This window comes from Sorex araneus, chromosome X, assembly GCF_027595985.1.
Source record: "Sorex araneus isolate mSorAra2 chromosome X, mSorAra2.pri, whole genome shotgun sequence".
Classification (NCBI taxonomy): domain Eukaryota; kingdom Metazoa; phylum Chordata; class Mammalia; order Eulipotyphla; family Soricidae; genus Sorex; species Sorex araneus.
Window position 1 is genome coordinate 39,367,916 of NC_073313.1, and position 25,367 is coordinate 39,393,282.

The window sequence follows — 25,367 nt, forward strand, 5'->3', positions numbered from 1 at the left end:
TCAGAAGAATGGGAGAGGATTCTTAACAATATTCTAGAAATGTTTGCATCTCTGGACTATAAGCAATGTTATTTGTAGCAGTTTGAATAGAATTTTCTGGTCCTTGGTCCCTGCAGCCCCAAACATCCTACAATCTCCATGAGTTAGAAGGAACTAATATATCAAGTACCTTCTATGGGTGAAGTCCTATGTATTTTTTTCCTTATAATAATGGAGGTAAGCAGAGATAAGCCTTCAGCTTGTTCATTCCTTAAACATAAAGAAGTTTGCATTCATGAATCAGGCTTTGTCAATTATACAGACCTGGGGTCAGCAAGTTACTTTAAAAGACCAGATAGTAAGTATTTACACTCTACAGGCATATGTTCTCTGTTTGTGACTAACTTTCCTTATTATAATGTAAGAATGGCAATAGCCTAAAGGCAATCAAATGGGTATATCAACATCCCAATAAAACTTTGTTTAGGAAAGCAGAAGGTGTATTTGACCCAAAAGCTATAGCCTGATTACCTTCAGTATTGAAAGCAGCACCTTGCATATTCTAGCCTTGGGGATAGCTTCTTGTGCCCCCTAACAGAGATAAGACATTCTTGGAGAAGCAGGAAGCTTGTAGTCTAAGACATAAATGAGATTGGAGTAGAAATGGTTAGTTAAGAGAGATGAACCTTGGACTTCTCTCTGGGAGGTAAGATGACTTTACAAGATACTGCCATCCTGGCTGGAGTGATAGCACAGCGGGTAGAGCATTTGCCTTGCACGCGGCGAACTCGGGTTCGATTCCCAGCATCCCATATAGTCCCCTGAGCAGGGCCAGGAGTAATTCTTGTGTGCAAAGCCAGAAGTAGCCCCTGTGTATCGCTGGGTGTGACCCAAAAAGCAAAAAAAAAAAAAAAAAAAACAACCAAAAAACCCAAATACTGCCATCTCCAGTACTACTACAGTCTGTAGTACATGAGTTGCTAGGCGTTGTATCCTTCACCCAATCTGTAGTAACTCATGTACTATAATAGTTTAAATGTGTTTTATTGCTTCTATAGGAGATAGAGAAAATACCAAGAAATTCTGAAAGGTCCTGAAAAATTGTAATGGAAAGGTTACAAATTCAACTTTCTAATGAAGTTAAGAACTAACAATATTAACAATATGCCCAGTGTCAGAAAAACTGCACTGCAAAGTTACGCAGAGTGTCCAGGGGTGCCCAGCAGCAAATAGATAGAACTGCCATTTGTAGTTCCACAATGTGACTCTAAAACTCACACTCCACTCAGGTTACTTTACATTTCTGAGTGATAGATAAGTTCTTTTACTCCAATCCAGGATTTTAAAAAATCAGTAAGCTGGGGACTAGAGAAAGAATGCAATGGGTAAGGTGCTTGACTTGCCATCAGCTGACCCTGATTCTATCCCTGAGCATCACCAAAAGTGATCTCTGAGCACATAGTCAGGAATAAATCCATTGCCCTCGCCCCCCTCCCCAACAAATTCAGTAAACTATCCAATGCCTACTTCACATCAAACATAGCATTGCTCAGATCACTATTGTACCCTCATTTTAATTCTCATGTCATCCCCGAGCTATGTAGTAGTATAATGCACTATAGCTCTACTATCCGAAACAGATTTATTGATTTACCCCGCCAGTAAGTACATCAATACTGAGGTTTTCTCATTCCATGATTATTTTCCTTTCCTGGAAGCTCTGATGCTTATGCATCAACTGCACCTATTGAGACTGCATTGAAAGACCACCCACAGTCTTGCTATTAGTTGAGAAATGGAACAAAGAAAAGCATTTCTTTAGCATGATAGTTCCTGACAGCTCTGACCTTTAAGCTGTATAACATCCGAAGTCACTATGATTATCCTTCCTTCCATTTAAAAAAAACAAAACAAAACAGGACTATAGAGTTCCTTATGTTCGACTATTTATGCTGACTGAAAACAAATGTGCAAGTGTCTTATGTTTTGTTTCACTCAATTTGACTCAGCTAAATGGGGCCACTCAGCTAGTCAGTTTAGTCATCAAGGGACCTACCAACCCCAGTCTGGAACCTGCTTTATGGCTTTTTCTTCATGTGAATGAATAAGTAATTTGGAGTGGGGTAGGGGAGGGAAAGGGGAGAATCAGGAGCAAGCTTATTCAAAGGGGCTATTTGAAATACTGCAGAAAGCTGAATATTTGGTTCAAATGGACCCAAAGCAATTTTAAAGAATTAAAATTCATTCAGGAAGTTAAGGAGATTGGTAAGTGCTAAGCAACAATATCCTCTTAATACTTTACAAATGTTTGATTTGTGGGGCTGTTTGTTTTTCCAAATCTTATCACTGCCACAAAGAACAAAATTAGTTGACCCTTTCGAAAGCCTAAAGATGTGCTGTGTCCCCATAAAAGAGCAGGAGAACTCTTGAAGTGAGCTTCTAGTTTGGTAAACATTTTGTTTCAAATCTAATAGAATTACAAGAAAGCGTCTTAATGGATTAAACAGAAACTCTCAGCATGAGCATAATGGCTCCCCAATAGAACTCAGATTCTTAATGAGTCACAGAGATTTGCTTTTTTTTTTAATCCGGCTTTGCTTTAAGCAAATTTAAATCTTGGGCATTTTTCCACTAAAGACCTTATTACACATATAATAAAACAAAAATTTTGATCCTAGATCATTTTTATCTAATTTTGTAGGATTCATCATAGGCACAGACTCCCAAATATGTGATATGTGGGGGGCATTTTAAACATAATTTTGTCCAGATAAATTCATATTTGGTATATATGTACCATAGTCATAAATAAAATTATTAATTATGTAGTATATATGCCTATATGTGTATATACAAAGATACATATCTTTGTATCTATGTGATAATGGGAGCTGAATCCTGAGTTTTAAACATTTGAGGCATTTTCTCTATCACTGTGCACATCTTTGACTCACCCGCAAATTTTCCTCCCTCCCTCCCTCCCTCCCTCCCTCCCTCCCTCCCTCCCTCCCTCCCTCCCTCCCTTCCTTCTCTCCTTCCTTCCTTCTCCTTCCCTTCCTCCCCTTCCCTCCCACCGTCCCTTCCCTCCTTCCTTGCTTCCCTCCCTCCCTCCCTCCCTCCCTCCCTCCCTCCCTCCCTCCCTCCCTTCCTTCCTTCCTTCCTTCCTTCCTTCCTTCCTTCCTTCCTTCCTTCCTTCCTTCCTTCCTTCCTTCCTTCCTTCCTTCCTTCCTTCCTTCCTTCCCTCTCCCAGCTGTGCTCAAGGATTACTCCTGGCTCTGTTCTGAGACATCACTCCTGGTGGACTTGAAGGACCATATGGGGTGATAGGGATTGAACCCAGGTCAGCTGCATGCAAGATGCATGTGCTACTCACTACACTATCACTCCAGCCCCTTTCTGTACTCTTTCACTTCCTTGCATATAGTCTTGAACCAAAATGACTGGGAAGCCTAGCTTCTTAAACTCCAGGTCTCAACATCACATGACATCATTAACAGAGTGTAGGGTTCATGAGAAATATTAAAATATTGTTTTAAAGTTTTTATTGTTGATTTATTTTCGGCAGATGTTTGGTTTGTCTATTGTTTTATGTGTCTGGATGCCTGGGATCACATAAACATTTCTCAGGCAAGAAAGGGTCATGATAGAAGAGGTTTAAGAAGCCTTGTTTAGCGGACATGCCCCTAGGTGACAGGTTAATTTGAACATATATCTGGGAAACTGTTATTTCATTTTGCCGTAGGTTGAAGAAGCACAGAACTATTAAGCCCACATAACCTACAACATGGATGAACATTAATGGGATAGGTAATACCTCTAAAGGTTTAGATTACAGGAATATGACCATTTTATATAAAAATTATATGAATTCTTATAATTAATAGCAGTTTATGTTCTAATTGCTTTCAGTGTGCAAGAAGATTTCAATAACAAGTCTTTAATAATTTTTTCCTAGTTATTATTGCCTTGCTAAGTAATTAAGTTCAACTGCTAAACATTTCATGCAAATGTCTAAAGTTAATTAATCTTTTTCAAAGCAAAGGATTATTTTTAAATTGTTAAACTCAGACATGAGGAGAGAGTGGGATGAAAATGGATGAATAGGGAGAATGTGTGTTTACCTCCTACTTTGGTCATGGCCAATTTATATCAAAATTTGAATTATCCTACACACACACACACACACACACACACACACACACAAGCTTGAAATCCCAATGAATAAGCTTCAACCGCAAAGAACAAAGGGAAAGCATCCAGTCAGATCGAAAACAGAAATGTATCCTCAGCAATAAAAACACTCCACCATGGGGGTAGCAAGTTTCAGTCAGAATGAGATTCTTGTGTACACGCATCTGCGCATGCCCACGGGCAAGCATGACAAAATGAAACACAATGTATCACATGTGCAAGGCGAGTGCTGTAATGCTAAACTACCTCTACCTTCCTGGAAGGAAGCAATTTCTGAGGGATCATGGTGAGATTGTGAAGAAGCCTCTGCAAACCAATCCTATAACTTACAACACTGAAATAGGAGCAAAAAACTAGTACATACATGCGTAAGGGTCAGAGTCACTGACTGCCATAACGGTGACCTCTCTTATCCTTGCTGATACTCCGTGCTAGTTGATGCCATATTGGATCTCATTCTCTATAATAATAACAAATGCTGAGGGATGATTTAGAGCACCTACCCCTAGCAATAGCTGAGTCAACTGGGGTCTGAGAACAACAAAATTACTTATTCCTATCAAACAGGCCATATCCTTGCTTGCTCTCATCTAACCACTGGCAAACAAGCCGTCACCCTACAGATAGAAGTCACATTGCAGACTTCCTAATAGATAGCTATCATGAAAACCCCACTGTTTGATGTGCTTTCTTACCATCACATAGGAAGTCACACTTTTCTCTTTGCTAAGTGCTCTGTTCACCAGTTGGGACCAAGTCTCCAGTCTCTTCTTTTTAAGAATTATTATTTATATATTTTGCCATTTTTGGGGGGAGGGGGGCACAGCTCTGTCAATGCTCAAGATTTACTCCTGGTTCTGCACTCATAAATCACTCCCAGTGTTTCTCAGGTGACCATATGGCATGCCGGGAATCGAACGCGAGTGGGCCATGTGCAAGGCAAATGCCCTCCCCGCTGTGCTATTGCTCTAGCCCCTCCAGTCTCTTCTTTAATCCACCGCAGCAACCTCACAGAACTGGACAGCCTCCACAGCATAGTGACTGTTAGGCACTGGTTCCATTTAGCCCCTGTTCAGTACCCAAGCCCTCTCAAATTTAGTGCTGGCGTTGCCTTCTAGGAATTTATGATCTCAACTTGGTTATTACTAGGCCACCTTAAACTTGGTGCACAGGTGACCCCGACTACCTATGATCTCTAACCCTCAGTTGTCATCCAGGCATACTTGAAATTGGAGCAACACCCAGACCCACTAGAACGTAGATCACTGGACCCCACCCAGCTCCTTGTATGGCCATAATATAGAGATAGAGGAACTCACACCAATAGATGATGGCAACAACCTGGAAAGAACTTCTCATACAACGAAGTTATGTAAACTATCTGGAAATTTCAAAGCAAGAGTCCTAATGATGCTCTGTAAAACCAGGAGACAAATTGAAAAGAACTTGAACAAAGATAAAGTATGAGAAGTTTGAGAAAAGTAAAAACAAATAATAGAAATGAAGAATATAGCAGCTGAACTAAAAAATATAACAGAAGGGCTCAAAAGGAGAAAATCAAACTAAAGATTCAATAGAGAAAACCATTCAAAAATGGCCCAGAAGGACATTTTTTTTGAATACTAAAACAATGAAGATAATATTTTAACTATATGGGACTGCATCAAGAGGAACAACATTAACATCATAAGAGTCTTAGAAGGAGAAGAAAGTCAGAATTATTATTTGAAGAATAATTCCTGAGAACTTCTCTACTCTGAAAATAAAGTTAGACACTCAGATTCAGAAAACTCAAAGATCCTAGCAAAATAAACTCAAGTGGATAACCACCAAGACACATTCCAATAGATGGCAAAAATTAAAGATAAAATGAGAGTCCTAAAAGCAACAGGATAAAGGCAGAATAATATACAAGGAACCCCCTTTATGAACTCCCAGAAACACTGCTTGATAATACTAATGGCTTTGTGGAAAATACCTCACACTGAGAATCCTCTACTGAGCTTGGTGATCATTCAAATTTGAAAGAGGAATAAAAGAACTTTTTAGACAATCAAAGAAATTCATTGTCAATTAACCAGCCCACCAAGAATTATTTATGGCCTAGTTTCTTAAACCGTATCCTGTGATTTCATGGAGTCATATTTCTAAATGAAGGGGTGATGAAAATTGTTCTAAAATCAATTTGTGATATACTATCAGTAAATGATTGTACACCTATTTTATATACCTGAGTGGGGTTGCATAAAAAATTAATTTCTCAGGTTAGGAGTCAGAAATGAAAAAATTAAGAAACACCTATTTAAGAAAATATAAATATAAAAAGAGGGTACATAAAGAACCTCCTTGAAAATATCATAGTACTTAAAATGCAAAACTTTTATGAGTAGCACTCTATAATGGGGTTGCTGTTAATTTTCAAATTTATGGATTCTTGTTATGTCCATTCTGATAAACTTAAAGTTTTTCTAATTCCAGATGTTGTATTTCTTCATTTTAAAATTTATATTTGATTATTTATTTTAAGCCTGTTTTTCTAATGTTTAAATCTGACATCTTTATATATTTAGTTTTCTACTCTATCATTGAAAGTATTGTGTGTTAGATACTAGTTTTTTTTTCTCCATTCAAAATTTGGCTCAAATCAGAGTAATAAATACTGGTTTTCTTTTCACTTGAGAATGGATCTCCTCATAATTTTTCTTATATTGAATAATTCCAATAAATAATTTCAATAAATCCTAGATGTTATGTATATTCTGAGTCCTTGGATTCTGTTTATGTTCCTTTTGAGAAAGTTTGCTTTTGTTTCCTTCTTTTCACATTTTAACTCGGTTGCACCCACTTTGCTAGGTGTCTCCTGAGTACATCTCAAATTTCTGCTTGTTCTTTTAACCTGCATTGGGGTGCTATGATTTTGATCTGTATATGTATAATTTGGGGGTCAGTGGGATTTTTGAGATATGATTCAGATATTAAACTCTCAGTCTTCCCACCACTTTTATTTCCTAGCTCTGATTACCTAAGTAGTGCCGTAAATTTGTATTTGCTCTGGTTGCATCACTCTCCTGATTTCTGAAGGGCAGAAAGATGTCCATTTTTAAACTGTAGTTTTAGCTATAGTGTGCTAAACGTGTGCTGCCCGTAGGCCAGAAAATATTAAATGGAAAGTCCTTCTTATACCAAAAGTTGCCTGCATTTCTGTACACTCTAATCATTTCAGATAGTTTTCATTTTTATTTTTGTTTATATTCTGTACACTACGCATTTACTATGCAAGAGCGGTAGTGCAATACGAACTGACTTTACCACAGAAGTGGCAATCTCAATTAAAATAAAAATACCTCACAATAATGTATAATTGATCAGTGTCTGACTCCTATCTACTTCTAAGAGAACATCTTATTTCATTTGCTCATGACCCAGCAAACTCAATGGAGTAAAAATTCCAAACTAGCTCTCCTTTACGATCTTTTTCCTTTTTTGGGTGGGGGTACCACCTGACAGTGCTCAAGGGCAACTTGTAGCTTTATGCTCTGGGATCACTCCTGGCTGTGCTGAGTGCGCCATATGTGGTGCCAGGTAGGCCACATGCAAGGAAAACACCTTAAGTCCTGAACTATCTCTCCAGTCCCACATTTGGGAATTTTATTGATAGGAAAACAGTAGAAGGCATAAAGAGAGACCATGATAAATTAAAAAATATATAGTTAAAATAATGCATTAGGTCAGATTCAAGTATTTCTCAGCACAAATATCATCTTCCTTTTTATGGAAACTAAAAGCAATTAATTTTCTGTGATGCTTTTTAATAAAGCACATATAAAAGCACATAAAAATAACATTTATCCTTAATGAATTTCAAAGAAATGCCGACTTGAAAGTTCTTCTATCTTAGGAAAATGGCTAGCAATGTTATATGCAATAATCTAAACATATAAAAAGTTGAATATAAATAACCATCATTTTATAAGGTAAAATGGAAAATTTTAAGTACAGATGGCTGTCTGCTAGGCATGTGACCCCTTTGCTGCATTTAAGGTCATTTAGCTTCTATAAATTCAATTTAGATGCATTTAAGGTACAAATTTCAGATAAATTGCTTATAAAAATTAAGACTCGCTAGTATGTGCCTGCATTCAGAAGCAGAAGTAATTTTAGAGAATTTATCAAGGGCAGCATGTTCTCTGAAAGTTATCTTTTTTGGTATCTGAATGGAATGTCCAATTTCCTCATATCATTTGAAGAATATCCAATTTCCTCTATCATGGATAGAGAAATGTCCAATTTCCTCTATCATTTGCATTGTCAGACCCGATATTGTTTAGCAGCTCAGTATTCTTATTTTTTTAAAAAAAAATAAGTGCAGTGGCTGGAGAAGGTAATACTGTGCGTTGAGCACTTGCTTTACTCACAGGCAACCTGGGTTTAATTCCTGGCACCATATATGGTCCCTCGAGTACTACCAGGAGAGTGATTCCTGCCCTGAGCACTTCCAGGTATAGCCCAAAAGCCAAAAGTAAAAATAAATAAATAAATAATAAAGAGAGAAAGATAAAATAAATAAATGTAGCTTCTGTATTCCCTACAGCATCGATCCTATCCTCATTCCCTCTTATTCCAAATAATCTGGCTTATTTATAATAGCACTCCCTGTTGTTTTGATACTTAAGAAAAGTATCCTTTGCATTTTATATTGAGAAACATATCCTTATTCCTTGTTGAGCCAGGTGATTGAAGCATTAGTTATTTTGAGGAATTCTCATATTGAAGGCATGGCTTTCTCATTTCATATAAGATCCATGTCTGCTGTTATTTCATGACCATCAGTAATAAACATTTGCCTGTCTGTTTTCATGGATTTGTGAAATCTCCTGGTCTGTTCCTCTGAGCCAAATGTTTCCCTACCAGAAAGTAATTGGTGTCATGTGCAGAAATGAAGATTTCACAATGCCCTCTCTCCTTGAGATGATTTCTCAATATTAAATTGGCATTATGCACATTTTTTTTATTCTGCACAAGTGTTCTTCTAAACCTGTCCCTAATTACTGTTCCTGTAGCAGCTTTCTCTCTAGTTAAAACTTTCCCCTTATTTTTAAAGGGTCTTGATTATTTTTTGAAGAGTCTTTTGTTTTGAAAATTCATCACAAGCTTCATAAAGTGTGTTAGATCAGAGTAATGTTCGTTGAAGAATTGTTCTGTTGGGGAATGCGATGAGAGGCATGTAATAAGTGGCTACTTGGGCAGATGCCTCAACAATAGAAGCAGGACAGGCAGAAGAAAGCCTTCATTTAGTGTGTAAGCTTACCTTGGCTCTGTACAAATAACCTAGGAAAGAACTAGAAGTAGTTCACAAGTAGTGTCATCTTTGAGCACCTATGTTTTACTAAATTGAGAACCCGTGCAAGGATCCAGGTTGGAGTGAAGAGAACGGATTTGGGGATATACAATTCTGAACCGGAAGCCTGGCTTTACCTCTTTTTTTTTTCTTTTTGGGTCACACCCGGCAACGCACAGGGGTTTCTTTCTGACTCTGCACTCAGGAATCACCCCTGACAATGCTCAGGGGACCATATGGGATGCTGGGAAACGAACCCGGGTCAGCTGCGTGCAAAGCAAACACCCTACCCACTGTGCTATTGCTCCAGCCCCCTGGCTCTACCTCTTAATAGCATGTTTCTTCTAAGATTTCCCTTTCTGATCTATAATGGGAAAGAGTGTCTTTTTCATGGGATGCTGTCAAAGTTTAATGATATGCAAAACAGAGTGCATGTCATTACAGTGGCTAAGTATTGCAATATTTAGCTTCAACAATAGGTTCCGAACAGATGCTGTAGTCAAAGGGATGAGGTATATTTTTCTATTCAGAATAGAGGAAGGAGGTCCGGTCAATCCTAGATTTTTCCTTTGGCGAATAAAAATAGCCCAAGTGTTGATGGCACTGCCTCTGGGTGTGAATGAAAGATGGGAGTACTATGAACTATCACTGGCATCAGGCTGCTGTGTCATTATTCTGCCTGCATATATTGTTTCAGTGATCTTTTTGTCTCTTTGTTTCTTGGTTGACAATACTTTAGTCAGTCACCATGGTTTTTGCTTTCTTAATGGAATCTGAAATTCTATCTACAGACTACAATTTAGCTTGCAGGCATTGCAGAAAAGGCTGAAGCCAAAACCAATCGCAGTATCTCTACAAGCGAACAATAACAATAATAGACCTAATATTTCTGAGAACTTAATATATTTGTTGGGAAATATATTTGATAGTATATTATGACAGAGACATGATAGCAAATTATGTAAAATGTAAAATTATTGGAGCGATAGCACAGCGGGTAGGCCGTTTGCCTTGCATGAGGCTGACCCGGCTTCGATTCCTCCAACCCTCTCAGAGAGCCCGGCAAGCTACCAAGAGTATCCTGCCCGCACGGAAGAGCCTGGCAAGCTACCTGTCACATATTTGATATGCCAAAAACAGTAACAAGTCTCACAATGGAGACGTTACTGGTGCCCACTCAAGCAAATAGATGAACAATGGGATGACAGTGCTATAGTGCAGTAAAATTACTGCATTCTAATGTACAGGTAAAGATTGTTGTTGGTAGCTTTATTATATTTTTTGTTTGTTATGCCAGTATCAAATCCAATGCTTTACATGCTGGGCCCTAAGCTTTGTTCTATTGTTATATGCCTCCATTAAAGAATCGGTGTGTGTGTGGGGGGCAGGGTGGGGGGATTGTTCTTGTCATTTATTGTTCCACCATCTTGAGATCTTTACTCTCAGCCCAGTGGCTCATTTCCATGTTCTCATCTTATCCCCTTGGAAGGAAGAAGGGTTCAAAGGGAAAGGGAGACCCTTTCTTGTTGCCTATTGTGGACATGATCTAGAGGTTGCCAGTATCATTTTTTTCATATCATATTTGCCAACGTTTAGTCTCATGACAAAACCTAACAGAAGAGAACCTGGGAAATATGGTTTTTATTCTGAGTTCCCATGAGCCAATTCTACTAATTGTTCTTAAGAACTCAGATATATTGGGGAATATATACCAGAAATGTCACATTTTCTGTCTGTCAAGTTATGCTCCAACAACTTAATGCCCCGACAACCTGTGAGGTTGGAGCTACTGACTTTTGTTCTACAGAGTATATTTCTTGAGCACAGTTAGTTAAGTTTCTTTATGTCTTGAAATGCAGAGATTAAATTAAAGACTTCAAGAAGTAGGGTGGGCAGGATTTCAACCCAGGTAGACTGACTTCAGAATCCTATGCTCTGGGACAGGATAGTCACTCTCTTCATTTGACCGTTATTTCCCTTGGATATTGATGTGATCTTCTAGATGGTAATGGGGAATGTTTAAAACCATCAAGGAGTCTTAAATGCCTTGTGAACTGCATTTATTGATCGCTTTTTTGGAAGCTAATTGCCGCTGCTTTAAAATTCCTATACAAATTCCTAAACAAACATGATAAGCTCTCAGTATCTGTGTTGCAGACTATGGAGGGAGGGAGAGAGGGATGGGAGAGAGAGGGGGAGAGAGAGAGGAAAGTGCCTGTCATGGAGCCATAGAGGGAGGGAAGGATGGGGTGAGAGAGAGAGAGAGAGAGAGAGAGAGAGAGAGAGAGAGAGAGAGAGAGGAAAGTGTCTGTCATGGAGCCATAGAGGGAGGGAGGGATGGGGTGAGAGAGAGAGAGAGAAAGGGAGAAAGGAATGTGCCTGTCATGGAGTCATAGAGGCAGGCTGGGGGAGGGGGAGTGGCAGGAGGGAAACTGGGGTCCTTGGTGGTAGGACACTGATGGAGAGATGGGTGTTGGATCATTATATGACTGAAACCCGATCATGATCAGCTTTGTAACTATGTCTCTCGTGGTGATTCAATTTAAAAAATAAAGATTAGAAAGAAATTGCTATCTAACAGGATGAAATAAGGTTTGTTACAATTGACTGTAGACCTATGTGTCCAATGTGTCTCAGTGGGACATTGGAACAATCAGGGGACCAGTAGTAGCCTCACATGAATTGGGGATCATTTTCTGTTCAGGTAAAGAAGGTAGATTTGCAGGGAGACACTGAGTGAGACTTTTGTAAAGTAGACGGGACCAAATAAGTTTGGGAAACTCTGGTCTCAATAATGAAACAAAAGAAAAATAATGTCACATTAATGTCACAGGTATTTTATTTAAAACCATTCCTGATTTGAAAAGCATTTATTTATGCAGTGATAAAGCAAGCAGTCTTTGAGATGCTTCAAACATTTTTGATGACAGTATAGCGAAATGAATTCAATATTCCACCAGAACATAGAAATAAGATTTACTCTGTTACAGTTCAGGTAATAAATCTCTTCAGTATTCAACATTTCAACTATATGTAAGTTATAAACTCTAATTAATATGAATGCTTAAGTGTAGCAAAGAGGAAACATGAATAGTAAAGAATCATGTTTTAAATGCAAGAGTGTCCTGAGTTTATCTGAAGAGAAAAATTGGCATAAGATTGAATTCAATGTCTTAAAAAGCTTATTTTGTTTTCTAAAATTTGTAGTCTTCACCAGTTTCTAGCAGTTGACTTCAGACCATATTTGTCCCTTCTACACTTTTTTCATCCATCTGCCATACTTTCCTTCTTTTCAGATGAGAACAAATGGATGAATTGATACTTAATATTTTCAAAAATTAAGATAGTTTGGCTTTTGAAGCAAAAGTCTAAATGAGCTTTAGGAAGGTAGAAAAAATTGAAAATCCTTCGCCAGTAATTGTGAACATTCTGTAGTCTTCTCAGGCTTATATTGCTTTGCAAAATGTATTTGATCTCAATTCTAGCCCAACTTAATTTGAATTTATTTTTGACATCCAAAATTGTACATTTTTCTCTTCTCATTCTCTTTTTAATAATGTCGTCTCAGATTGTAAAGGTCTTTCTAATTTAAAAAGCACAGGGACATGCTTTATTGCCTCTGGATGTCACAATCACCCTCAGATGAATAAACCTCCGGTGTGTTTATCTTTCTCTCCCCTTTCCTCCTTCCTACCTTTCTTGCCTCCCATCTCCCTTCCCCTACCCCCCTCTCTCCACCACCACTTATCTTCTGTCACTCTCCCGCTATTACTTATGCTTCCCTTTGTTCAGTCAATGAAATGATCCCTATTATGTTCCAGGAACTACTTATGTATTGCAAAATTCAAAGCTGAACAAAACAGACATAGTCTTATGCACATAGAAATTACAGAGGAATCTGTAGAACAAGCATGAACACAGAAAAGAGGAAAAAAAAGGAACGAACTAAATAAATGTACAGTTCGAATTATGGCTCCATTGTGGCTTCAAAGTGCGGGTGGGCAATGGGTGTGTTCAGTGGCTGAGAGCTGTCTCCCCAGGCTTCTCCAGTGGAGGATCAGAAGCAGGGACCACAGACTGATGGTTAAAATGCCTCGGTTAATGCAGAGCTGCTAGTGTACTTATCAAACATGTGAGGGGCTCTAATTGATCATTTACAGAGGTAAAGTGTTTCGCCAGGGGCAATTCTCTTGGGGGTGTTAAGTCAAGGAGACTCTGTCTCCCAGGGATATCTATATTGCTTTACTCTTTTCCTTTAGTTGTACATCTTAAACAATTAAGTTGACTTCTTATTAATACCTGCAGTTATTTGGATAAACACAGCAGGAGATATAGATTCCAAAACTTCATTCTCTTGGCTCTAAGGGCAAGCAAATCTTTTACCGTAAATCCCAAATTGGGTCCTTAGGCCAGTTCAGCTTGTCCTTCCCCATCGGGGTCCTGTCTCTTATGTCACAACGGCTTGCATCAAGACTGGCTTTTATGCTTTCTAGATACTCCTCTTTCGATGCCGGAGTAGCTTCGCAGCTAGTTCTGGGTCGATCCCAGTCCCTTGGCGGAGCCTTCTTTTGTGATGTTAGGAACTATGGCAACTGAAGCCTGAGTCACGTGTTTATGAAAGATGCCCAGGAACAGATATATTTCAGAGTCAACCAACACCTACATATTCTGAGTTAACAGTCTTTAAAAGTCATTAACAATCTTTCTGTGCTTAAGCAAAGAATACTACTCTATAGTAAAATATGAAAAGGTTATAGAGAAACTAGAAAAGCAAGTAATTTACTACAAATACAAAGTCCAGAATCACCAGAAATTTTCACTTATAAGTAACCAAGACTGGGGCTGGAGTGATAGCACAGCGGGTAGGGCGTTTGCCTTGCATGTGGCCGACCAGGGTTCGATTCCCAGCATCCCATATAGTCCCCTGAGCACCTCCAGGGGTAATTCCTGAGTGCAGATTACAGCAGATTACAGGATTACAGATTATAGATTACAGGAGTAATTACAGATTACAGGAGTAACCCCAGTGCATTGCTGGGTATGACCCAAAAGACAAACAAAAAAAATTAACCAAGACTGACTTGGGGAATGTAACAATGAGAGACAAAGCATAAAAGAAAGGTTAAAGATAAATTTAGGGAATGAGGGGTGCTCATAAGAGCACTGTAAGATTCTGGGGGGGAGGGGCAATTCACTAATGCATCCTGAAATACTTAGGGTTAATATCCAACAGTCACACCAATTCTGGGTGTGACTGCCTTATAGAAAATAAAAGTAAATTCTGTGGAAATATTCATGATCAACAAAACCTCTCTGGAGAAGGCAATAGTAAAGGTAAAATCTAAATGATCCATGAAAATCAGATGAAGATTTAGGCAGTATGTTTTTCAGGTAGGATAAGTTAGTTAAATCAATGGTTTTCATTGGGGCAGGAGAGATAGTACAGAGGGTAGGGCAGTTGCCTTTCATGTGGCCGATCTAGGTTCCATCCTTGGCATCCCATATGGTCCCTGGGCACCACCAGTATTTCCTGAGTGCAGTATCAGAAGTAAGCCCTGAGCAACATCCTGTGTGGGCCCCTTGCCTCCCCCTCAAAAAATCAATGTTTTTCAATGGCTGATAAGCAGACACTTCCAGTCTGTGGAATAAGTTATTTTCCTTGACAATGTAATATCACAGTTGGATCATATAGTGATACTATTGTAAGTATTGATAGATAAATACTGATGTAGAGAGGCAAAAGTGATGCTCGCTCAAAGGGGCCGGAGCACATGCCTGGCATACTAAGGTCCAAGTTTGATACCCGACACCACGTGTCTGTTTTAAATAAAGATATCTCTGCTCCTTTGTTGTTTTACTTTTTAAACCAGCCTCCCCCTCTTCCTTTCAGGAAGCTGAAAACTGACCTCCTAGAAGCAAAACGTCGAAGTGGGAAGATTCACCAGGAGAACAGCCGAGTCTGTGTACACTGTGAGAGAAGATTGGGGTTCATATTTGACCGGGGGGAACTCTGCCATATCTGCTTACTGAGAGTGTGCAGCGCATGCCAGGTCCCCTGCCGTGACGGCAAGTGGAAGTGCCCTGTCTGTGCCAAAGTCGCGTGAGTATCTTGCCCTCGCTTAGAATTGACAATGCACGAGACTGGTGTTGGGGGAAGCAATAAAACAAGAGTACAAGGTGTTTTAGATTAAATTTTAGAGAAAGGTCTTCAAAATAAATCCAAACACAGACTCAGCAATGCTTTGGCAGGACGCTGAGGGGTTGTTGTGGGTATCTATATGTAGATAAAAGTACTTTTGTTTCCAAAAAATTTCAAACCATTGGCCAGAGAGATATCACAAGGGTAGGGCATTTGCCTTGCATGCGTCCAACCCCAGTCTGATCCTCACTGCCACATAGCATTGCCAAAGTCGTCCCCTGAGCACCACTGGGTCTGATCCCAAACCAAAAACTTCCCAACAGCAAAGTTAGAAGACTCATAGATCAGGGACTCTTGTGTTTGCAAACCAGCCACAACTTTCCTTAGAGCACCACTTGATACCACAAAGCTGCTCAGAAAGTCTTATGCGTTGGGTATAATCACACGATGAGTGTGAAATATGTGACCTGCTTTCCACATTAACTGCAAAGCTAAGTTGAAATGGTTTCTGAATTTCATTCAGACTTTCTCCATGACCCAGGGCAAAAGGAGAGAACCTTCTGTTTCATCTCTGTGGATGTAGCCTGTGGGAATGTGGCCATGGGTTCTTTTTACCAAGCCAAATGCAAGTCGTGGGTCTTTTTCTTTAAGTTCAAGTAAACTGGAGTCTAAGCATGATGTGTTCTCTGCTGCATATAAAGACTAACCTCCCAATGGTTCAAGTCTTTGTTTTGTTTATCTTCCTCTGAAGATTTCTTTATTTTCTCTTGTGTGGGAGGAACCTAATCTCATCTCAAGGCAACTCCACATTGATCTCACTTTTGGGGGTTGTTCTTTGGTTTGGTTTCTCTTTTCCCCTCATTAAGTCATTCTTTTCTAATAGTTAAGAGACTGTACTGGGAAGAAGAGTGAATAGTTTGTAAGAGTGATGGATGTTCCAGGGGCCGGAGCGATAGCGCAGCGGGTAGGGCGTTCGCCTTGCACGCGGCCGACCCGGGTTCGATCCCCGGCATCCCATATGGTCCCCCAAGCACCGCCAGGAGTAATTCCTGAGTGCAAAGCCAGGAGTAACCCCTGAGCATCGCTGGGTGTGACCGAAAAAGCAAAATAAATAAATAAATAAATAAAAGAGTGATGGATGTTCCACTTCCAATTTCCCTATATGAGGACTGCTGTAGTCTACTGAGTACCCTTGGATTCAGTGTCCACAGTATTTATCCAATGTGATTTTTTATGCACTTTATAATAAAAGTGATTCTGAATTGAGCAATTTATGACATTTCTTCACTACTTGAGTTGGTTTAAGCTAAAGAAAGGAAGCGTTTAACTTATTTTATTACTCTGGAACCATTACTTTGATTTTCTTAAGCAATCATCTTCAGTTCTTAGTTCCACATAATTCTTTAGTACTTCCTCCCCGAGATTAGCAAACATCCTTTGCTGATCTGGGAAAATAGACATTAGTGGAATTGTTGACTTGTGTATTAAAGCATAAACTTTGTCAGTATTTGTATTTATTTTCTAAATTGCATTTAATTAATGGAAAATCAGGAACCATATGTAACCCTGGAAATTTTTTTCACATGAAACTAGATGAATTACTTCTGATATTTTACATGTATCTCCATATAAAATGCAAGTCATTCATTTCTGTCTCTACTTAAGAGAAACACGACACATTTTGTACTCATTTAAGAGTTCTGATGTTACCCAGGACATTTCTTAAAAAGTTTAGCTGAGTATTGTAAAGCAATGTGTCTCACCAGTCCTATTCCCTTTAACTAGGCATTATCACAAGTTTTATATAAAGGCTCTTGTGTATACTAAAAAGAGTCATTTAAAAAACAAATCAGTGGGTTCAGAGAGATAGTGTAGTGGGTATTGGCTCTTGCCTTGCACACAGCCAACTTGCACACATCGCCAATACCACATATGGTCCCCTGAGGCCCAGTACAAGTTATCTCTGAACCTAGGGCCAGGAGTGAGCCTTGAGCACTACCAGGTGTGATCCCCAAACATCTTTAAAAAAAAAATGTAAGAAAATTCTTCAGGTAAATCCAAAAATCAGAAAACTAGAAAATAATATGGAGGGCTAAAGAAGCAGTGCAGGGGATAAGGAAGTGGCCTTGGATGAGGCCGTTTCAGCACAACCCTGGTTCAATTCTCAGGACGTTTTATGACCCCTTGAGCATCATGGTTTACTCTTAGTGGTGCTTGTTGGACCATATGTGGTGCCAGGGGATGGAGCGCACTGGGTAGCATATGTGGTGCCAGGGATGGAAACTTTGTTGGTTGCATGCATTCAAAGCAAGCGCCTTACCCACTCAACTCTCTCACTGATCATCCCTAACTTTTACTAACTCAATTTGTTAATCATTTTCTGTATGGGTTGTGAGATTTTTTTTCTGTGTATTGTTAAAATTGTCATGCCAGAGAGATAGCAGAGTGGTGTGAGGTTTGGACCTTGCACACTACTGATTCTGGTTTGATCCTCAACACCCTATATGGTCCCTTAAATCCGACAGGAGTGATCCCTGAGCACAGCTTGGTGTGGCCCCATATGAACAAAAAATTCTTCCCCTAACTCCCAAATCATAAAAATATTCTCTTGTGTGACCTTTTGTAGTTGTCATTGTTTTAGTTTTGAACCTTTAGATCTATGGCCTACCTGGAACGTAATTTTGTTTTCGCCATGAGCTAGGAATTGAATTTTATATTTTATTATGTGAATCTACTTGACACCATTTCATTCATTGAGAAGTCCACCATTTCTGTTACTCTGCAGTTTATCCTTTACAAATCGAGATTAATTGCAGAGCACTGTTTCTGACTTTGTGCCAATGCCACCTTAGTGGCCTTTTTATTATATTAGCTTTACAATAAAATTTGTCACCCCATAAATTTGCATCTTTGTTCTTCTAATTTAAAAATACTCTGGCTGTTCTTGGCCCTTAGAAATTTGATACAAATTCTAGAATCAACTTGTTAATTTCCCATAACAAATCCTACCAGCAATTTTATAGGCATTGCTTTGTAGCCTCTGATATCTGATCTCCTCTGAGAATTGACATGTTTCCTTTTTTAAAATTTTATTTTAGGCACCAGGTAGTTTACAATACTGTTAATTACAGGGTCTCATATGTAAAACATCTCAGCACCACACCCTTCACCAGAGTTTCTGCTTTCTTCCACCAATGTCACAGACCGCTGTGTCCACACCCCCATCTCACCCCTAAGTTTCCTACTGATGACTAGTACTCAGTTGCTGTTGTCTTTGGGCATTTGTTGTCCCCTATTGTGTTTTTTTTCCACAACCAGCATATGAGAGATTATTTTGTGTGCGTGCCTCTCCTCCTAACTTCCTACATTCTCGAGAAGTTATGTATGTTAGTGAACTTTGTCTTGTCTTAAAGAAATCCCTTCACTGTTTTTCAGACATTTGTTTCAAGGCTATGAAGTTCCCCAGCTGTGCTTTTTTTGTGTTGTACTATTTCTTCAAATCTGAATGGAGGTAGGGGCCAAAGAGATAGTACAGTAGGTAGAGCGCTTGCCTTGCATGCAGCCGACTCAGGTTTGATTCCCAATACTCCACATGGTCCCCAAGTGCACCAAGAGTGATCCCTGAGTGCAGAGTGCAGAGCCAGGAGTAACCCCTAAGCACTGCCATGTGTGGCCCCCAAACAAAACAAAAATCCACATGAAAGTAGCTGCGTAATCCTTTCTTTCTTTCTTTCTTTCTTTCTCTCTTTCTCTTTCTTTCTTTCTTTCTTTCTTTCTTTCTTTCTTTCTTTCTTTCTTTCTTTCTTTCTTTCTTTCTTTCTTTCTTTCATTCTCTCTCTTTCTTTCTCTCTTTCTTTTTCTTTCTTTCTTTCTTTCTTTCTTTCTTTCTTTCTTTCTTTCTTTCTTTCTTTCTTTCTTTCTTTCTTTCTTTCTTTCTTTCTTTCTCTCTTTCTCTCTCTCTTTTTCTTTCTTTCTTTCTTTCTTTCTTTCTTTCTTTCTTTCTTTCTTTCTTTCTTTCTTTCTTTCTTTCTTTCTTTCTTTCTTTCTTTCTCTCTTTCTCTCTTTCTCTCTTTCTCTCTTTCTCTCTTTCTCTCTCTCTCTCTTTCTTTCTTTCTTTCTTTCTTTCTTTCTTTCTTTCTTTCTTTCTTTCTTTCTTTCTTTCTTTCTTTCTTTCTTTCTTTCTCTCTCTTTCTTCCTTCTTTCTTTCTCTCATTTTTTTGGTGAAGGAAAATTATTTAAAGGAATTTACTTAGAGAAGAGAAACAGAGAGAGAGAAAGAGAGAGATTGAAGAGAGAACATAGACTTGTTCAAGGTAGAAAGCCTGGGTAGAATGTTCTCGATGAGGTGTTCATATCTTACGGATTTCCCTTTTTTGGAAAGGAGGGCTCACGCCTGGTGGTAATTAGGACTTACTCCTGACTCTGCATTCAAGATCACTCCTGGCAGTCTTAGAGGACCATATGAGATGCCAGAGATCAAGCTCGTGTCGGCCTATTATTGCTCCAGCATCCAATTTCCTTTTTTGATTTTGCTCCTCTGAATCTCTTTGGCTTTTGTCATTCTGATTATGATGTATCTTGGAATATTTTTATCTGGGTCTCTTTTGGCTTGGAACCCTTTGGGTTTCTAGACACACACTCCTCAATTTGGGGGAATTTCTCAGCAGTGTATTATTATATCATTGAAATCACCTTTCTGTTCTTCCGGGACTCTGTTGTTCCTCTCTTGTGCTCGTATTTATTTTGAGACTTATTTCTATCTTTTGTTTTCTAGGGTTTTCCTGCATCCTATCATGGAGCTCAGTGATCTTTATCCTCAGTGGTGACTGTGTTGCCAAAGCCTTTCATTGAGTTTTGTTAATTTTACCTACCAAATTATTTGTTACTTCTTGTAGTTTTCTCATTTCTGACCTCTTGCACCTGTTGCATTCCTTTGAGCTTAGTAAACATCCTTAACATGTTATCTCAAAAGTATTATTGGAAAGGTTATTGAATTGGTTAGAGCTGGCCAAATCTTCCCAGCTGCTATGGTTCCTCTGTAGGCTTGGCGGGGCTCTAGGCTGCTTCCCCTGAGCGCCTGGTGGAAGTCTGTGGGCGGGTCTTTCTAATTTATCGCCCACACCCCTCCTAGATCTCTGAGGGATTCAGATGAATGTTGCTCTCTTCCTTCCCTGTTGGAACTTTCCAATCAATTTTGTTGTTACTTACAGCAAAACTCTTTAGAGTTTCTTATGAGGATTCTAGGAAGACTTCCACCAGTGTTGTTGGCTTTTGCCTGTGCTTTTATAGTTTAGGGTTCTATGATTTCTTATCATCACGACTGTTTTTGGGAATTTTTGTGGGAATAAGTGATTGGAGCTAGGATTAAGTTAAAATTAGCGCAGTGTAGTTGGAGGCAGCCATGCTACTCCAGAGACTGTAGGTTCACTGCAAGAGTGCATAAGATGTTCCCCGTAAGATATGAAAGAGGGAAGTATCGTGTGGCCACATCAGTAACTCTGCACTTTCAAGAAACCTTAAAAATGATCCTATTGTCCTGGGCAAGAAGGGAGCTGAGCATCTGGAGGACCCAGAGATGTTGGTCAGGGCTCACGCTGTGCTATGTATTCCTTCCGCGGAACTAGCAGATAATAAAGCATTGATATCTTTCAGTATTTAGTCTGACAACTCACAAACACTATATGCTCCACCATTTGTGTTTCATTTCTTTTCATATTATTATTGGTTTGGGAACCACATAGGGTATATTCAGGGCCTAACTACTGGCTTTGTCCTCAGGAGTGACCCAGGTGATGCCCAGGAAATCATATGCGGTCCTGGAGACTGAAACAGAATTTGCTGAAATGGTCTCCTCCAAGATTTTAACTCCTGTATTTTCGCTGGGCTTTTATAATATTTTATAGTTTCTGATACAAACTTTACACATTTTCAGATTTACTCCAGGACTTTATGTTATTATAAATAGTATCCTTTTAGAAAATTATTTTTAATTGGTGATATGTAGAAATGCAATTGACTTGTGTAGCTTGACCTCCTATTCAGCAATCTTGTTAAATTATGTTTCTGAGAGGTCTTTCAGATTTTCTTCATATCATCTGTGGAAAATAATTTTCTTTCTAATATTTATATCTCTTTTATTTTGATGTCATGCTACATTTTTCCTTTTAATTGTATTGCTTTCTGTCATTTCTTTTTAGTTTCTTTAGATTTATTTTTCATTAGTCATCTCTAATTCAGATGATTTGATACTTAATTTTTTAGAATTTGTTACTTTTTTGTAAAAGGATTTGTTATTTTCTAGTACATACAATCAAGGAAATAAATTTCTGTGTTTGCTTTAGCTATATCCACATTTTTATCAATTATTTATTTATTTTGCATTTGGGTCACACCCAGCGATGCTTAGGAATTACTCCTGGCTCTGCACTCAGGAATTACTCCTGATGGTGGTTGGGGGACCATCTGGGATGCTGGGAATCGAACCTAGGTTGGCCATGCGCAAGGCAAACCCCTTATCTGCTGTGCTATCACTCCAGCCCCCAATTATTTTCATTTTATTTCTGTCTTTAATTTCCATTTGTGATCTTTTTGGGGGCCATGAGCTATTTAATTATGGATTTGCTGAATGTTTAATTTCATGAAGATTTGTTGCTTTATATTTTTAGTATTGTTTTCTGCCATAATTTCACCATAGTGAGATTTCAGTTTTTTTAAATTTGATTCAGCAGATGATCAATTTTGTTTATGTTTTCTCTATATCCTTAATTTTACAGTTGTTGATTTCTAGATCCTAGATAAGTCAATTAAATAATATTTATGTTGCCCAGATTTTCTATTTCCTTAATGATTTGAAAAAGTATTTTGCCTGATATTGAGAGAGGAAAACAGTACATAATGGTGAATTTTTAAAATTCATTGTTTGGTTATTATATTTGCTTTTAATGTTCATGTGTTATAAACTTGAACACTTAAATATTTATAATTGTGGCATTTATGGGTGTTTGGAAACCACTGTATTTATGAAAAATTTTTCTTTACTCTTTTCATAACCTTTTTTTAAAATCTGCTTTGTAATTAGTATGACTGTAACAGTGTTCTTTTGCTCAGTGTCTGCTTTATCAGTTTTCCTTCATCCTTTGTTTCTTTATATTTTGGAGTATCTCTTGAAAAAAGCATGTAAGTGTTTGTGTGTGTGTGTGTGTGTGTGTGTAAATCCTGTCCAACAGTAGTGGTTAAATTAGGATATTTATTTCATTTGTAGTAATGAAATCCCTGTCTTATATTTTATGTATTTTAGTTTCTTAGTTTAAATCTACCATCTATTTACTTGCTATTTCTTTGTTCCATCTATTATGATTTTTTTTACCTCTACTTACTTTCATTTTGGTTGTCAAAATATTTTGTGTTTATCTTTGTTATTTATCCATTTTAATTATCTAATGTTTTCTCTGGTGATTATAACATGTATTCTTTACTAATATGCTTCCAAGATAGTCATAGAACTTTTTGTCGTGGGGGAGTAGATGACTAGGCTCATACCTGGCAATGGTCAGAGGTCATACCTGGTAAAGCTAAGGGACCATATGCAGTGCCGGGGATTGAACTGGAGGTGGTCACACGCAAGGCAAGTACTTTAATTCCTGTGCTATCATTCTAACCCCATACTAGAACCTTAGAACCCTTTATTTCCCTATACCCCTCTTCAATGCAAATGTATATTTTAAATATATATATTTTTATCTATATAATGTACTTAAACATATTTATACTTATAGAGATAAGCACATACAAACATTGTCTTAGTTCATTTAGAGATCTAAAGCAAAATACCATAGATTGGGCAGTTTATAAAACTAAAGCCTAAGATCAATGTTTTTGAAAGATTCAGTATCTGTTGAGGGTTGACTTCTGGATTCATAGATAGCTATCTTCTTTCCCTTGCATAAGTTATCTTCCACATGGTAGAAGAGACAGAGCTTTCTATTGCCTGTTAATGCAGGCAATAGCCATTTCCCAAAGGCTTCACCTCCAAATTATATCCCATTGGGCATTATGTTTAACATGAATTATTGGGCTACCACATTCAGTCTATAATATACTTAATCTCACAGGGTATTGTTATTGTAGTTTTAGTTCATTTTCACTTAGTTAACTTTTCATTGTTCTATCCTCTTTATTACTAATTTCTATGTTTTGATTTTGGATTATTTTCCTTCAGCTTTCTGAAAGGCACCTATTAGTATTCTCTCCCTCCCTTCCTTCCTTCCTTCCTTCCTTCCTTCCTTCCTTCCTTCCTTCCTTCCTTCCTTCCTTCCTTCCTTCCTTCCTTCCTTCCTTCCTTCCTTCCTTCCTTCCTTCCTTCCTTCCTTCCTCAGGAAATACTCGTGGTGGTGCTCAGGGAACCACATGGGATGCCAGAGATTGAACCTGGGTCGACTGTGTGCAAGGCAAATGCTATACTATTGCTCCAGTCCCTAGTGTTTTCTTTTAATTTTATTTTTTATTGAATCACTGTGAGATACAGTTACAAAGTTTTCATATTTGATCCACCACCAAACCCCCACATACCCCCCTCCCACTCCCCCTCTGCCTGTGTGGCAGAGATTTTTCACTTTACTCTTTCCTTACTTTGATTACATTCAATTTTCAACAGGGATCTCACTATCATTATTTGGAGGTTTTCCTCCAACAGTCAGACATGTTGGATGGCATCAATAGATTGTATGTTTTCGTTTTTTAGAAAAGGTTCGGAGCTGTCCCAGTCCTGCATCCCGGAGCCGTGTTAGTTGCTGCTCATTGTCACCGGGACTCCATCTGGAGAAGGCGTACCGGCTGTGCCTCCTCCGTCTGGCTCCCTGGTGTTGCTGGCCCGGTCTGGGTTCCAGAGCAGCCTCCGGCCGCGTTGCTTACCTGAATGCCTGGATTCTTCTCTGTTGAATGTGGCAAGATGGCGCCGAGGGTGGGTCAAGGGCGTGACTTCCGGCGGCTGGGGCAACCTGGAGCCTGGGCTGGTGCCGCCCCACAACAGTGGCCCCCCGCAGTTTGGAGCTGTCCCAGTCCCGCATGCCCGAGCCGTGTTAGTTGCTGTTCATTGTTGCCGGGGCTCCATCTGGAGAAGGTGTACCGACTGTCCCTCCTCAGTCTGGCTCCCTGGTGTTGCTGGCCTGGTCTGGGGTCCGGAGCAGTCTCCAGCCACGTTGCTTACCGGAACGCTGGATTCTCTCCAGTCCCTAGTATTTTCTTTTGAGTACTTCTCCAAGTAATACATGCTCTCAGGTTTTGCTTTATATAGCATAAATTTATTTCACTTAATTAAAAAACATTTTACTCGTTATTAAATTCAGATTGGACATTATTATCAGTAATTTGAAAATATTATTCTGTTGGATTCTGTTTTCCAATGTTTCTGTTATGAACTCAGATACCAATTTATTGTTATTTCTTCAAAGGTAGTAGCCTTTTTCTTTGATTACATTAAATAGTTTATGTTTCAATATGCTAATAAGGATTGATTTTTCTTTTTTTTAAATATTTTTCTTTATTGAATCACTGTTTGATACACAGTTATTAGGTTGTTCATGATTTTCAGTTATACAATGTTTGTTTGTTTGTTTGTTTTCACAGATTTATACATTTTTGTGCTCATGTTTCCCTCATACAAAGTTCGAGAACCCATCCTTTCACCAGTGCCCATTTTCCACCACCGATAAACCCAGCATC

The 25,367-nt window shown here is 38.7% G+C and overlaps 1 protein-coding gene across 1 annotated transcript in view; it reads left to right on the top strand.

Moving 5' to 3' along the window:
• Positions 1–25,367, top strand: part of SYTL5 (synaptotagmin like 5) — a 300,140-nt gene that overhangs the window by 181,832 nt on the left and 92,941 nt on the right. The window contains exon 3 of the mRNA XM_012933704.2: positions 15,399–15,608. Coding sequence (XP_012789158.2) covers positions 15,399–15,608 — 210 coding nt within the window. The remainder of the gene's footprint in view (positions 1–15,398; positions 15,609–25,367) is intronic.